The 15,626-nt window shown below is 39.9% G+C and overlaps 1 protein-coding gene across 2 annotated transcripts in view; it reads left to right on the top strand.

Moving 5' to 3' along the window:
- DPY19L3 (dpy-19 like C-mannosyltransferase 3) overlaps window positions 1–15,626 on the top strand; it is a 74,742-nt gene that overhangs the window by 15,823 nt on the left and 43,293 nt on the right. For both annotated transcript variants that reach the window (XM_070770895.1, XM_070770896.1), the window contains one exon: window positions 8,248–8,338. In XM_070770895.1, the coding sequence (XP_070626996.1) occupies window positions 8,248–8,338 (91 nt within the window). The remainder of the gene's footprint in view (window positions 1–8,247; window positions 8,339–15,626) is intronic.

A 15,626-nucleotide genomic window follows, 5' to 3' on the forward strand; every position in this document is an offset into this window, starting at 1 on the left:
TGAGCTATTCTAGAACACTAAAGAGGAAGAAAATCTCCAAGATATTGTTATAAATCAAGAATTACACACTGAACCTGAGGATCAGAATGTAGCTACAGTCAGTTCTTCTTTCCACCAGTTATGATCTATAAAGTCATTGAGAACCGTGAGTTAGAGAATACCGAACCATTGCTTTTAGGGAAATATGTACATGTATATAGCACACTCATATCACACAGAGGTTACAGTCTTAAATCCTAAAATCTCCTCCTGGTAGATTCTATTTTCCTTTTTTTCACAAAAGAAAAAAAATGAGGTTCAGAAGTGTTACATGAGTCGCCTGAGGCCGTCCACTAATATTTGAAGGAGCTGGGATTCAAAGTTTGTCTACTGGCCCCGGAGCTGGGGCATCTTGCACTGTGCTGCTCTGCCCCTTACTGAAAGAGGAGATAGAATTATTGGCAGATGATGCAACTATATACCTGTTCACCCCAAGAGAATCTAAAGAATGGTTACAAGCAATAAGAAAATTCAGAATGTACCAGGGATTAATTATACTGAAGCTAAAATTAAATATACAGACGCCACGATAATTTTATTTTTACATTTGTCAAAACCTGAAATTAATAGGGAAGGAAGACTTCACATATGCCCTTTTTTTAAAAAGTGTTGCCTGGCAGTCCTAGAACACATCCATTCAGTCCCCAGCTCTCCTATGTGACTGTTTTAGCCTTGTCTTCCCTCTTCTTTACCAGACCTTCTCCAGTCTTCACTTCAGCTAGTGGCTGCTTCCTGTTTCACCATGTAGGGAAGGAAGAAATTATTTTTCCTACTACCCACCTAGGTTCTCTGGCTGGAGCCCCATAAATTGAACTGGCAAAAGATTAACAAGAGAAGAGCAGACAAATTTCTTTAATACAAGTTTTACGAGGCACAAACACCTTCATAATGAAACGACCCAAAGAAATCCTTAAACTTTTGCATTTTTGTACTGGATTTGATGAAGAATCGAAAGTAACGGGAGACTGTGATGGTGTGTGAGCCCAGGGCAGTACACTGGGGGAACACTGAGCAGGGCCTATTCATTCAGAGTCCTCTCAGCACCTCCATCTTCAGCGATGAGAGGTTCTTTTCCTCTCAGAAGCCACCTCTCACAAGAGTCTTAATGACGGCTTCTGGGGAGAAACGAAAGGTCAGAGTCCATTCTGCACCTGCCGTCCCTCCAGTTTCTTCAGCTTAGAGTGTTCAGTATGCCAAGGTGCCATATTTTGAGGTAACATGTTCTGAACTCTGTCAGCTGAGAAAGTAGAAGCAAACTGCAGAGATCGCCCGCCTGCCTCCACTCCGTAGCTGCCCACCTGCTCGCCGACGTCCTGCCCCGCATGTGCCAGACCCGCGCCCCTGTCTTCCACTGATCCACATCGCTCTAGCAGTTACTTCTCTCTCACACTTTCTCCCATCCTGGACGGAATAGTCTACTCTACCCCTCTCCCCTTCCCTTGCACTTACTGTCCCATTTTTCAGCTCATCTTAACACCAAAATTCCCCCCCAAAGTTTGATGACTGGTCATTTGTGTTCCTCTCTTCCCCTTCTCTCTCTCAAACCCATTCCAATCAGGCTTCACCCATGATGTTGCGCTTAAAAATGTCTGGCTAAAGTCACAGATATCCCCCAAGTTACTTAACTGTGGGCTTCCCTTGTGGCTCGGCTGGTAAATAATCTGACTGCAATGTGAGAGACCTGGGTTTGACCCCTGTGTTGGAAAGATCCCTTGGAGAAGGGAAAGGCTACCCACTCTAGTATTCTGGCCAGGAGAATTCCATGGACTGTATGTATAGTCCATGGAATCACAAAGAGTCGGACACGACTGAGTGACTTTCTCACTTACTTTACTAACTGTAGTGGTCATTTCTCAGTCCTCATCTTACTTGACCTATTAGCATTTTTTTCTTGGCTCCAGTACACAGTCTCCTGGGTTTCCTCCTGCCTCTCCAGCGGCTCCTTTGACTCCTTTACAGGCTACTCCTCAGCCTCCCTAGTGACCTCTTATTGGCAGAGAACCCTAAGAATTAGCTCCTGTATTTTCCTGTCCACCCTCAACTGCTAAGAACAGTCTGTCTGTAGCTTTAAATAGCGTCTCTGTGGGCTTCCAAGGTGGCTCAATGGTCAAGAATCTGCCAGTGCAGGAGACGCAGGTTGGATCCCTGTGTTGGAAAGATGCCCTGGAGTAGGAAATGGTAACCCACTCCAGTATTCTTGTCTGGAAAATTCCATGGATAGAGGAGCCTGGCGGGCCGTAGCCCAGGGTGTTGCCAGGAGTTGGGCATGACTGAAGTGACTGAGCACGCACACACCATCTCTATGCTTACAGCTCCCAGATGTCCATCCCTGCTCAGACATCCCCCTGAACTTCAGACTTGTGTATTCAGGCACCTACTTGATCACCTGCATTTGTCCAATAGGCGTTTCTGATTTAACTGTCTTAAACACCTGACCTTCCCTGGCTGCAGGTGTTTCTCCTTAAAAACCAAATCTGTAAATAGCAACTTTGTCCTTCAGTGGCTCAGGATTTCTGTCCTTAGAGAATTCTAGTTCTTTCAAATGCCATTAAATCCTTTAGGAAATCCTATCAGTTTTCTTTCTGGCTGCACTGTGCAGCATGCAGGATCTTAGTTTCCTCACCAGGGATTGAACCCCCCCCCCCCCCCCCACCTCCAACCCACATTGGAAGCATGGAGTCTTTTTTTTTTTTTTTTTTTTGATTGGAAGATAATTTCTTTACAATATTGTGGTGAGTTTTGCCATACATCAACTTGAATCAGCCACGGGTGCACATGTGTCCCCCCGTCTTGAAACCCCACCATCAACCTCGCTCCCCACCCCATCCCTCTGGGTCGTCCCAGAGCACTGGCTTTGAGTACCCTGCTCATGCATCGAACTTGCACTGGTCATCTATTTTACATATGGTATACGTGTTTCAATGCTGTTCTCAAATCATCCTACTCTCGCCTTCTCCCACATATTCCAAAAGTCTGTTGTTTACATCTGTGTCTCTTTTGCTGCCTTGCATATAGGGTCGTTGTTACCATCTCTCTAAATTCCATATATATGTGTTAATATTACTGTATTGATGTTTCTCTTTCTGACTTACTTCACTCTGTATAATAGGCTCCAGTTTCATCCGTCTTATTAGAACTGACTTAAGTGCATTCTTTTTTATAGCTGAGTAATATTGCATTGTGTATGTGTACCACAGCGTCCTTATCCATTTGTCTGCCGATGGACATCTAGGTTGAGAACCATGGAGTCTTAACCACTGGACCACCAGGGAAGTCTCTCAGTTTTCTTTTGATAGTATCTAGAATCAGATCACCACTCACAACCTCCGCCTTTGTGTCTGCGAGGATTACTTCAGCAGCTCCCTTCCTGCTTTCCACGCTTTGCCCGTGCCCTGTGGAGACTATCCTGAGCATAACAGCCAGTGAGATTCTCCCGGATGTTTGGCAGTGTATGTCTCTGCTCAAAACCCTTCACACTCAAACACAGCATGCCTAACACCAAACTCCTACCTCACATCTCCCTACACACCCACCTTCTAGCTCAGGGCACGAGCCCAGAGTCCGTGTGCCTCCCAGACTCAGTGGTCAGCCTCCAACCCCTGCTTACATCTCAGATTCTGTCTCTGCCCCTCAGCCTCTCTGATACGACTACCCCTCCTTTGCTCCTTCTGCTCAAACCACCCTGTCTTCTCAGTGATCTCCAGGGTGCGTGTGGGCGGTTCTGACTGTTGAGCTCTCCCCTCAGACCTCCACGGGGCCCACTGCCTCACCTCTTCCAGTCTCTGGTCAGTGTCATTTCATCAATGAGACCTTCACTGCCCAGCTCCAGGGTCACAGTACCACCCCCTTCCCTTCCTATCCCTCTTCTCTGCTCTCCCTTTTATGTTCTACTGGTTTATTCTCTTCTCTTCCTGCTCTGGATTATAAATTCCATTAAGGCAGAGACTTGTGCCTCTTTTGTTCCCTGCTAAATCTCCTGGCAAAAGATTGCTTATAAATTGTTGGTGGTTAGTAGGTATTTGTTGAATGAATAAATGAATGGATGGATGGATGAATGAATGAGTGAATGAGGAGGATCAATTGGATTAAAAAGATAACCAATCAGAAGCACCGAACCCAGTGGGGAGGCTAGGTTTTGGGTTTTTAAAAAATATTTATTTTTATTTATTTATGTAACTGCACAGGGTCTCAGTTACAGCACGCAGGATCTTCAGTCTTTGTTGTGGCATGCAGGATCTTTTTTTTTTTTAATTTTAGTTGCAGCATGCACACTCTTAGTCGGGTCATGTGTGATCTAATTCCTGACCCGGATCCAACCCAGGCCCCTGCAACCTGGGAACTCAGAGTCTTAGCCACTAGACCACCTGCGATGTCTGGGAGGCTAGTTGAATAGGCAAAGAAAAGTCATTCCTTTTCTCTTGATACCAGTCTTTGCTTGAATAATTATTTCCCTTTTTAAAAAATGCATTGTTCTTTCTCACTGAAACTCAAACTGCTTGGGGTCAAGGACTGAATTCTTAACACCTTTTATTTCCTCAGCAAATGAATGTTCAGTGATAAGGATAGGTAATTCTTATTTGGCTAAAAGTACTAAAGTCACTCACTTTTTGGAAGTCTTTTTACCTTATGCTAACATTTTTTCTTATTTATTTGATACTGTAGAATTTGCACATCTCCCCATTGAATACTCCTGCAAAGCAAGGAGCCTTTAGACCAAGTCAGGTTAATTGGCACGGTGGTAACTGGTAGAGCGGGGATAATAATTGCTTCAGCTGAGCCCAGAGGAAGTACTGTCACTCAGCTAGTCTAACCTGCTCACAAACACTGCTTGGCACCTGTCACTTGTCACTGCTTTCATCAACGCTAGGGCAAGAATCATCCCATTCTAACAGATGGACATGAATTTAACCAGACAATAAACCATGTATGTGCCATAAATATGTTTGCTGAGGGCATGATTCCCTGTACAGAACTTTAAGAACAGCTGTCTTATCATGAGCTACTGTTTCTTGGTGAGATGATTTGTTAACTGAATTCTGAAAGGTTACATTTATCTTTAATGTAATCTTTAACGTTAATGTGATCTTTAATGTTAGTTTTTCAGTGGCTTCCCCACTACCAGTTGCCTAGTTAATTGGGGGGCAGTTTTTATAAACAAAAGTTATTTACATGAGATTTTTAAAAGCTAATGATACGGTTTCTTTGCAAATTTGGTGTCATTTGGCTGAAAGGGCTTGTTACCTTTTGTATGTTGCCAGGGTATGCGTATCATTAATTGTGAGCTGTCATTTTTTTTTCTTGATGCTTATTTCTTTTTAATACTTCTGTTAAATTACCATATAAACTACTACTTACATGGTTTTAGCTGTACAATTTCTTAAAAATGCAATCTTTTGTCTTTCTCCTTTTTTCTGTCATTATCTTCAGAGACCATGTTTTTTTTTTATCCTTTCAACAGTGCTTCTTCCCCTGTGGAACTTGGGCAGGTTAAAATATGAAGTATTGTATTTGTTCATTTTACAATCTTTAGAGGGTAACTTCTATTGGTGTGCATTTTCATTGGCACTATCCACCAGGCAAAGCATAAATTGCTGTATAAAAACTGGAAAAGCGTTTGAATGAGTAAAGCAGATGTTCTCCTAGCATGAAGCAGATGTAAAACTTGCAAGTGTCTGTCTAATAAAGTACAGCATTTGGTTCTATGCAGCTGGTGCTAAGATTACCAATTAATCATGTCGAAATGCATTTTTACTAATCAGGATCCCCTCTGTTCTTTACACGTTCTGGGTATGTTAGAGAGAGAGATGGGGCACAGAAGTGGCTTTCTACTTTTAGTACTTTGAGCAGTGTTTTTTTTTTTTTTTTCTTTTTCCTCATCTTTATGAAGTCAGTCTCCTTTTATTTCTAAAAGTGTGTCAGATTGGAAGCCCCCTACATGTGAATGGCTGGTTTGGTTCTCCAGTTTGGTTGGGCATGTGAGTTTGATGTTAGAATATTCCACTGAAAGCAGCCATACTTTGAACACTTTAAGGCAGCAGGAGAGAAGGAAAGGAATGTAATATACTTAATGGTTTGGGGTTTTTTTTTTATTATTTGTATGGACAAAAGCTAATATTTGCTTAATGTCAATTCCTAGCTGCTGTGGTTACTTGATCAAGGAGGAGGTTGAACATTCTCGGAACAAGTGATACAATTTAGTTTTATGTTATCAAAAGCAATGGAGCAGGTTTTGCTGAAAGATTGAAGGTGAATGGATTAATGTGACTGCTAAGAAGATAAAACTTTGTAGCTATAAAAGATACAGCACAGATCAGTAGCCAATGTAAAGGCTAAAAGAGCTGTATCATTTTCTGTCCTTTTTATAAAGCAACTGTGCTCATGAAGTTACCTTTTCAGAACCTCATGGGCCTGAAATATTTGCTTTTGTGTTTGATTTCCCAAGGATAAATTTGTTTTCTGTGAAAGGCAACTCAGTATATAAGAAGTTTTGCTACCCTGTATCTCCTGGCTTTTTAAAAAAAAGTTAATAATGATAAAATGTTAACAGTTTGTTTCAGTATCACTAAGCGGATGTTTACACACTCTTTTGAAAGTTGAATATTTCTTCAGTGCTCTATTCATGAATTGATTTATAATACTTTTTTAAAGGGTAGGAGAAATATTTCTTTAAGTATCATAAGGGCAAAAGGAAATACATTGCATAATTTCCAGATCTGAAGGTAAATAGCATGAATGGTTCTTTTAATGAAATGTTTATTATTATTTGAAAAATAATTGGAGACGGGGAAAGCAAAGATGTGCTAAAAGAAGTTATCGACTAGAAAGTAAGATTTTCTGTGCTTTTCTTCCCCAATAAAGCTGAATTTGTGGAATATGGATCTGCTGTATAGGAAAAAAACATAGATGGTATTATGTTTTCAACTGTGCTACAGAACCTGGTCTTTTTAAATACTGGTGTTAAGAATCTATAATAACATAGGTTATAAAAATTTTTGTTCATTTATATTATTTTATATATATATGAAATTAAGGTCTAAGAATATTAATAGGATGATTCTAGAAAGTTCCCCATGCTTGTTACCAATTGCCTCCATATTTTGTATTACTGATTTAAATCTTAAACTTCATAAAAGCATCTTGCAACCAAATTGACTAATAGCTACTACTTTAGATTTTCAGTTCTTCTAAAATTGAATATTTATATAAAAGCAGTTTAATATTTCTTATATCCATTTTCCTACAAGAAAGTCTTTCCACCAAGGCTACACTTATCAGAGTACAATTCATATGTAAGAGATCTGCCCCATTTTACTAAGAATACCTTATATTCTTAGAATAAAATGATTATCAATCTTATATAATATTATTAGCTTTTAGGCAAGTATCTGATGCAATTGTAGTTCTTTTTATTTGAGGGACTTTTTTCTATGTCCCTATTTTGTTTCTAAGTAACAGTACGTAAGAATGGTGTTTTTTTAAGGTTTTAATTTGTATGAAGTAAAAAAACATTAACTCCAGAACATTAACTTAAATGGAACTAGTTTTCTCCATTGTTAAAAATTACTTGTTAAAACGAAAATTTTAAACATCCACAAAAATAGAATAGTAAAATCAACCCCTATAATATATACCCAGCTTCAATAATTATTAGGCTTCTATTGCTTATTTATTTATTGAAGCATATTAATAGTTGATATATAGTATTGCATAAGTTACAGGTATACAATATAGTCATTCACAATTTTTAAAGGTTGTATTCCATTTATAGTTATTACAAAATGTAGGCTATATTCCCTGTCTTATACAGTATGTCCTTATAGATTATATTTTTTTAACTTTTTGTTTTATTTTAGGGTATAGCTGGTTAACAGACAGTGTTGTGAGTTTCAGGTGAACAGTAAAGGGACTCAGCCATACATATACATATTATGTATCAAGCCTTCCATTGTCTTCTATTGGGGTATAGCTGATTAGCAGAAAATGTCATGATAGTTTCAGGAGAACAGCAAAGGGACTCAGCTATACATATACATGTATGTATCAAGCCTTCCATTGTTTTTATTTGCCAACATTTCTTAAGACTATTTTGTCAGAAGTTTTTTGTTGTTTTTTTTTAAGTTGTAGTTCTGTGTCCTGTTTCTACAGTGACAGTAGATGTTTAAACAAAAACTAGGTCAAGTAAACCCAATAAACCTCACTTTATTTCAGGAAGTGGAGCGAGAAATCTCATTCAGGACAGAATGCGGACTGTATTACTCCTACTACAAGCAGATGCTGCAGGCTCCTACCCTCATGCAAGGTAATCACAACCAGCAGTCTTATTTAGGATCTACTGCATTCTTTTTCATATTCCAGCCAAAATATACTTCTGCACTAATACATTTTAAATGTTTTATAGGGCTGGTGTAGTTTTTCTTTGTACTTGTATGTTTTTCCTTAACATAATCAATCCATGAAGATGTTTTGCTTGGGAAGAAGTTATGTATAATATTGTATGTAATTCTCCTCCCTTTGCGTCTCAGCTGTACTCCATCCCAAATTATCTGTTTGCATTTTCTTGGTTTTACTGTTGTTGTTGTTGTTTCGTGATCATTTTGGAAAAGGTCTCTGTATTTAAAAGCAGTGTTGTCTGAAAACAGGAGACATTTTGGCAATACAAATGAGAATTACAGTTGTCTTTTTTGTCTCCAGTGCCCCCATTCATTCCTTTATTTTGCAATTACCTTTTTCCTCCATTTTCTGTGTTTATAAGTGGTTTAGTGTGTACTCTCTACCTTTACTCCATTTAATGGAACCCCCCCACAAAAGGCTCTCTCCTACTTAATATACGCTTTATATCCTTAATATGGGTGCAGTGACAGAGAATTGCCTTTCTCTAGGCTTTGTTTGGAATCAGGTATATTTTTGGCAAGTATTTGTCACAGGTAATGTTTTGTACTTCTAATTTCATCACAATAGGAGACTTGAAATTTTGGCCGCCTTTCATTTTAGTGCCATAAAAGTTAATCAGTTGACTCCTGTGTAGATAATCACATTCAGACATAATAAGGTGAATTACCCACCAGCCTTGCACTTAATGGTTTTAGCAGCCATTGATGACTATTGCCTATGTACATTATTTCAATAGTTACAAAAGTGACTGTCATTCCTCCTGCATTTATTACCCGAAACTCTGTTATATAGAAAACCTTTTTCTCATCAGCTGTTTGGTTACCCTGAAGTAGTTTATTAAAAAAAAAAAAATGTCAGGGTAAATGTTGATTTCTCATCCCATATAGTTGATCCTCATTATTCACGGATTCAATATTTGCACATTCACGTACTCACTGAAACTCACTTGTAACCGCGGAGTCAATAGTTTTGGTGCCTTCATGGTCATCAACAAGCGTGTGCACAGCAGGGACAAGTTTCAGTTGCCTGGTGTGCGTGTCCCAGCTGAAGTGGACAAGGTGACACACTGCTTTCATGCTCCAGCTCTCAGACTACAGAGTCCTTGTCACAGTCTGTTTAGTGCCATGTTTTTTGCATTTTGGGGCTTTTTGTTGATGACTTTGATATTTAAAGTGATCCCCAAGCATAGCACTGGAGTGCTATATAGTCTTCTTAAATGCGAGAAGGCTGTGCTGAAGGCATACGGAGAAAATACATGTGTTAGATAAGCATTGTTCAGTTGTGAGTTAAGAGTGCTGTTGAGTTAAATGTTTATGAATCAACAAATGGTGTCTTTAGACAAAAACTTATATAAATGAAGGTCATGTGTTGACCATTTGATGAAAACACATGACCAGAAGCTTGGAAGAACCTAACCCTGTTTTTTTTTCCTACTCTTTCAGTATTGCTCAGTTTTCTTTGCAATTTTATATAACATAACTACAGTGAGTATGAGAATCAACTGTCCTTACTAGTTCTCAAAATTATGAGTTGCTTCTCTAGCATTCTCTAAAGCAGTGGTTCTTATTGAAGGGCAGTTGTTGTCCCTGGGGGACAACTGGAATGTCCACAGATCTTTTGATAGTTGCAATTTAGAGGGGAGCGAGTGAGTGTGCTACTGGAATTTAGTGAGCAGAGGGCAGAGATGTTTCTAAACATCGTGCAATGCTCAGGACGGTCCCCAGAACAAAGAATTATCAGGACTAAAATATCAAAATACAGGTAGTGCTGAAGTTGAGAAACTCTGCTCTAAAGGTGAATAATGAGTATTTTCTAAGTATCACTGTGAGCGCAGTAGTTGATATTTCAGTTCATTTAAGTCATTTGTTAAGATTATTCTTTTGGAAGTGTTCATATATATAAAAATGTAGAACTCGCTAATGGGTTTGCAGTCAAGTATCACTCAGCTACAGTGGTTACCAATTTATGACCAATCTTGTCTCCTCACTACCCCCCACCCTCAACCTGGATTATTTTGGAGTAATTCCAAGACCTCATATTGCTTCATCTGTAAATATGTCAGTATATTTCTCTAAAGAATGGCAACTCCTTTTTGTAAATATAACCAAGTTGTCATTGTCACAAATAAGAAATGACTTAGTATCAAATATCCACTCAGTATTCTCATTTTCCTGATTGTCTTATAGATTTTTGATGTGGTTTTTTGAGATCCAAGTAAAGCTCATCCACTGCAATCTTTTGCTGTGTCTCTTTCTTTTAAGCTAAAGATTTCTTGCCATCGTTTTTTCTTGTAATTCCTTGTTGAAAACAAACACGGATTGCTTTGTCTGTGAGTTTTCCACCTGCTGGGCTTTGCGGAGCCCCAGTGGCTGCATCCGGTGTTTCTCTGTTGGCTGAATTTCCTGTTGATTGGCAGTTAGATCCAGAGTGTTGCCCAGATTTAGGTTCTGCTTTTTGGCAAGAATACTTTATAGGTGGTGTTGTACAGTTCCACGTCAGGGAATGCACAGTTCTTTCTTTTGGAGTTAGGCCTAAGCCATCCATTACTGAATTCTCAGCCTTTCACCTATTGGTTTGACACCACTGATGATCACTACCTAAATCTGTTCATTGTATCATGACACATGTCATGATAATCCAAGTCTATAATTCCTGCCATCGTTATCAGATGGAATTCCTCTCTAAAGAAAAACATTTTCTCAACTATTTGGCAACCCAGAATTTTAATTCCTAAAGGAAAGATGGGAGAAGTACTGATCCTTTCCTTTTGTTGTAGAATGAGTTACATCTCTTGCATCCCCTAAAGGTTTGCTTTCTTAAATATCACCATAAATGCATGGATTTCTAACATATTTGACGTGTTTCAATCTTTTGCATTATTCTTCTTACAACAAACTGTCCGATCCTTGGGCAGTGGGATCAGCTTCTGTCTCTCTGATATGACTCCTGTAGTCTTTGCAGACTCCCTTGTTTTTGGCATGACACATCCTTTCAAACCCATTTTGTGTGTTTTCTACCCCTGGCTTAGAATCAGCCGTTTCTCCAGAGGAGCCCCAGTCCTCTTTCATGGCTATCTAGAGACCACATTCTGGGTACTCAAGGCCTTTACTGCTGCTAATTTGGTCTTTGTTTCCAGACCATTTTAGTGAGCAGAGCTAGGAAATGTGATTTTTTTTTCCCCCTGAGAGAAAATATGAATATAGCTATTTTTAGTTCAAATTTAGAGCAAGGTTTTACTTTTTCAACTTTATATTTGTATCTTTTTTATTTAAGTCAAAAATTTTGACTTCTTATGACATTAACATCACTTATCTATTTTTTGCTGCTGTGTATAATACTTATAGTGTAGAAATGATAATATTGCTACCAACAGTGTGACTGCCTGAAAAACAAAGCTGTCTTTGTAATTCTTTTTTATTTTTGTATTTTTTGTTTGTTTGGTTTTTGCCTTTGGCCACACCATGTGACTTATGGGACCTTAGTTCCCTGGCCAGGGATTGAACCTGGACCCATGGCAGTGAGAGCGTGGATTCCTAACCACTGGGCCACCAGGGATTTTTGTCCTTAGGATGTAGCCTCCTAGAAATTTATAGTCACATTTCTCTATTCTCAAGAACACTGGAAAGAGGTTTTGTTGTTGTTGTTTTTTTTAATACCAACTCAGTAGGTATCTTTGTTTTATCTTGCTTTTCATTTTCAGGGATTGCTTTGTAAAACATTTTTATATATATTTCTATATTTATTTTTTAAATGTTTACATGGTTCCTAAGTCAAAACTATAAAACAGGGGGCATTCAGGAAAGTCCTCCTCTCATCTCCACCCTGTTTCTTTTCTTACCCTTAAGGTAACTATTTTTATTAGTTTTTGGTTTATTATTCTACAGTTAATATTTTCAGTGTAAGCAAATATTTTATATATTCTTATTTTCCCTTTTACTTAGAAAAATCCCTGCTTACTGAACACACTGTTCTTTATTTTGCTTTTTTTTTTTTTACTTGACTGAAATCTTCATCACTCTGTAGTAGAATATCATGATGTTCCTCATTTATTTACTTACTTACATTCTTGCAGTGGCACAGCAGTCCTTTGTGTGGGTCACCATATTTTATTCGAGTAGCCTTCTTGTCTGCACGGAATGCCGTAGCAAACTAACATAGACTGGGCGGCTTAAAAAACAGAGATTTATTTTCTCACAGTTCTGCAAGCTGGCAGTCTGAGATGAGACTGCCAGCACAGTTGGGCTCTGGCGAGGACTCTCTGGGTTTGTTCATGGCCACCTCTGCACCCTCACGTGGAGGAGAGACAGAGAGCAAGCTCTCTAGTGTCTCTTCTGATAAGAGCACTAATCCCATCATGAGGGTCCCCCTCTTCTAACCTTCATCTCTACCTAATTACATCCCAAAGGCTCATCTTCAAATACCATTGCACTGGGGGTCCTTAGGACTTTGACATGGACAGGAGGCACTTACAGACTCCATAACACTCCTACATTGGTCTAGTGGGACTGCTGTAACGAAATAACACAGACTGGGCGGCTTAAACAGTATAATTTTTTTTTTTTTTCAGTTGTGAAGGCCAGAGGTCTACAATCAGGTACTGTCAGGGTTGGTCTCTAGTGAAGCCTCTTTCTGGCTTGTAGATGGCCCCATTCTTGCCGTGGTCTTAGATGGCCTTTCCGCCGTGTGTATTCTTAGAGAGACGGAGAGAGTCCCCTTTTGTCAGTTCCTCTCCTTATAAGGACAGCAGTCCTGTCAGATTAAGGTCCCACCCTATGACCTCACATATTAAAGTTTTTACCTCCTTATAGACCCTATCCAAATATAGACACATTGGAATTAAGGCTTCAACATAGAAATCTAGGGAGACATGGTTCAGTCCATAACACCTCCCATTGATGGACTTTGGAGTTGCATGCATAACTTTGTACCTATGTCATTGTCTTTTTGCCAGTCTGTCTTTGAAAATAATTCCTAGACATGGGCTTCCTGGATCAAAGAGTAAATGCATATGTAATTTTCCTAGGTGTTGCCAAATTCTCTTGCTGCTGCTGCTGCTAAGTCTCTTCAGTCATGTCCGACTCTGTGCGACCCCATAGACAGCAGCCCATCAGGCTCTGCCGTCCCTGGGATTCTCCAGGCAAGAACACTGGAGTGGGTTGCCATTTCCTTCTCCATTGCGTGAAAGTGAAAAGTGAAAGTGAAGTCGCTCAGTCGCATCCGACTCGTAGCGACCCCATGGACTGTAGCCCACCAGGCTTCTCCATCCATGGGATTTTCTAGTCAAGAGTACTGGAGTGGCTTGCCATTGCCTTCTCTAGGCCAAATTCTCTTACATAAGGATTATATCATTTTGCCTTCCCAGCTACACTGTATGAAAGTACCTTCAGTTCAGTTCAGTCACTCAGTCATGTCCGACTCTGTGACCCCATGGACTGCAGCACACCAGGCTTCCCTGTCCATCACCAGCTCCTGGAGCTTTCTCAAACTTATGTCCATCAAGTCGGTGATGCCATCCAACCATCTTATCCTCTGTTGTCCCCTTCTCCTCCTGCCTTCAATCTTTCCCAGCATCAGGGTCTTTTCCTATGAGGCAGTCCTTTGCATAAGGTGACCAAAGTACTGGAGCTTCAGCTTCAGCATCAGTCTTTCCAATGAATATTCAGGGTTGATTTCCTTTAGGAATGACTGGTTTGATATCCTTGTAGTACAAGGGACTCCCAAGCATCTTCTCCAATAACACAATTCAAAAGCATCAATTCTTCGGCACTCAGCATTCTTTATGGTCCAACTGTCACATCCATACTTGACTACTGGAAAAACCATAGCTTTGACTAGATGGACCTTTGTCAGCAAAGTGATGTCTCTGCTTTTTAATACGCTGTCTAGGTTTGTCATAGCTTTTCTTCCAAGGAGCGAGCATCTTTTAATTTCATGGCTGCAGTCACCATCTGCAGTGATTTTGGAGCCCAAGAAAAGAAAGTCTGTCACTGTTTCCATGGTTTCCCCATCTATATGCCATGAAGTGATGGGACTGGATGCCATGCTATTTGTTCTTTGAATGTTGAGTTTTAAGCCAGCTTTTTCACTCTCCTCTTGCACTTTCATCAAGAGGCTCTTTAGTTCCTCTTCGCTTTCTGCCATAAGGGTGGTGTCATCTGCATATCTGAGGTTATTGATATTTCTCCCAGCAATTTTGAATCCGATTTGTGCTTTCTCCACTAGGCATTTCGCATGATGTACTCTGCATGTAAGCAGGGTGATAATATACAGCCTTGACACACTCCTTTCCCTTATAGGCTCACTAATAGAATATATTGTCAAGCTTCTTGATTGTTTCCAAGCTGGTAGTTGAGAAGTGTTATCTCAGTGAAGTTTTAATTTGCATTTCTAGTAGGGGTAAGGTTGAGCATCTTTTCAAATGTGTAAGAACTGTGTGCATGTTCTTCTGTAAACTGTCTATTCATACCTTCTGTTGAATAGTCGACTTGGTTGCAGTAACAGGTGACCAAATTACAGCAGTGGAATTCTTTAACAACAGATTTATTTCTCACTCTTATTATCCAACCCCTATGTAGAACATACTGTTATCACAGCAGAGGGGAAAGCAAGGTTGCTAGTGGAAACATGTTGGATTCTGGAAACATAGTGGAAACATAGTAAATTCTGCTGATATGACCTCTGTCACATCCACTCACATGCCATTGCTCAGAGCAAGTCATATGGCCAAACCCCTCCCAGGGGAGTAAGGGAGGCTTCATGTATTCTCCCCAAGGAGGTCCTAATAGGCCCCATGACAGGAAGGCAGGGCAGGAAAATATAAAATCCTTTGTGCAAATTTCTGTAGAAGATTCTCTCACATCACGAAAGTTATAATTTACTTATGTTTGTGTAAACATTTAAACAAGTGTCCATGTGATATATTGGGGGGTAAGCTCTGTGTGGGTGGTGGTGGTGTTTAGTCGTTAAGTTGTGTCCGACTCTTTTGCAACCCCATTTACCGTAGCCTGCCAGGCTTCTCTGTGCATGGAGTTCTCCAGGCAAGAATACTGGAGTGGTTGCTCTGCCCTCTTCCAAGGGATCTACCCAACCCAGGGATCAAACCCGCATCTCCTGCATTGCATTTCAGGTGGATTCTTTACCGCTGAGCCACCTGGGAAGCCCAAGCTTTTTTGGATAGGACTATATTATGTCCCCAA

This window comes from Bos indicus, chromosome 18 (assembly GCF_029378745.1).
Source record: "Bos indicus isolate NIAB-ARS_2022 breed Sahiwal x Tharparkar chromosome 18, NIAB-ARS_B.indTharparkar_mat_pri_1.0, whole genome shotgun sequence".
Taxonomy (NCBI): domain Eukaryota; kingdom Metazoa; phylum Chordata; class Mammalia; order Artiodactyla; family Bovidae; genus Bos; species Bos indicus.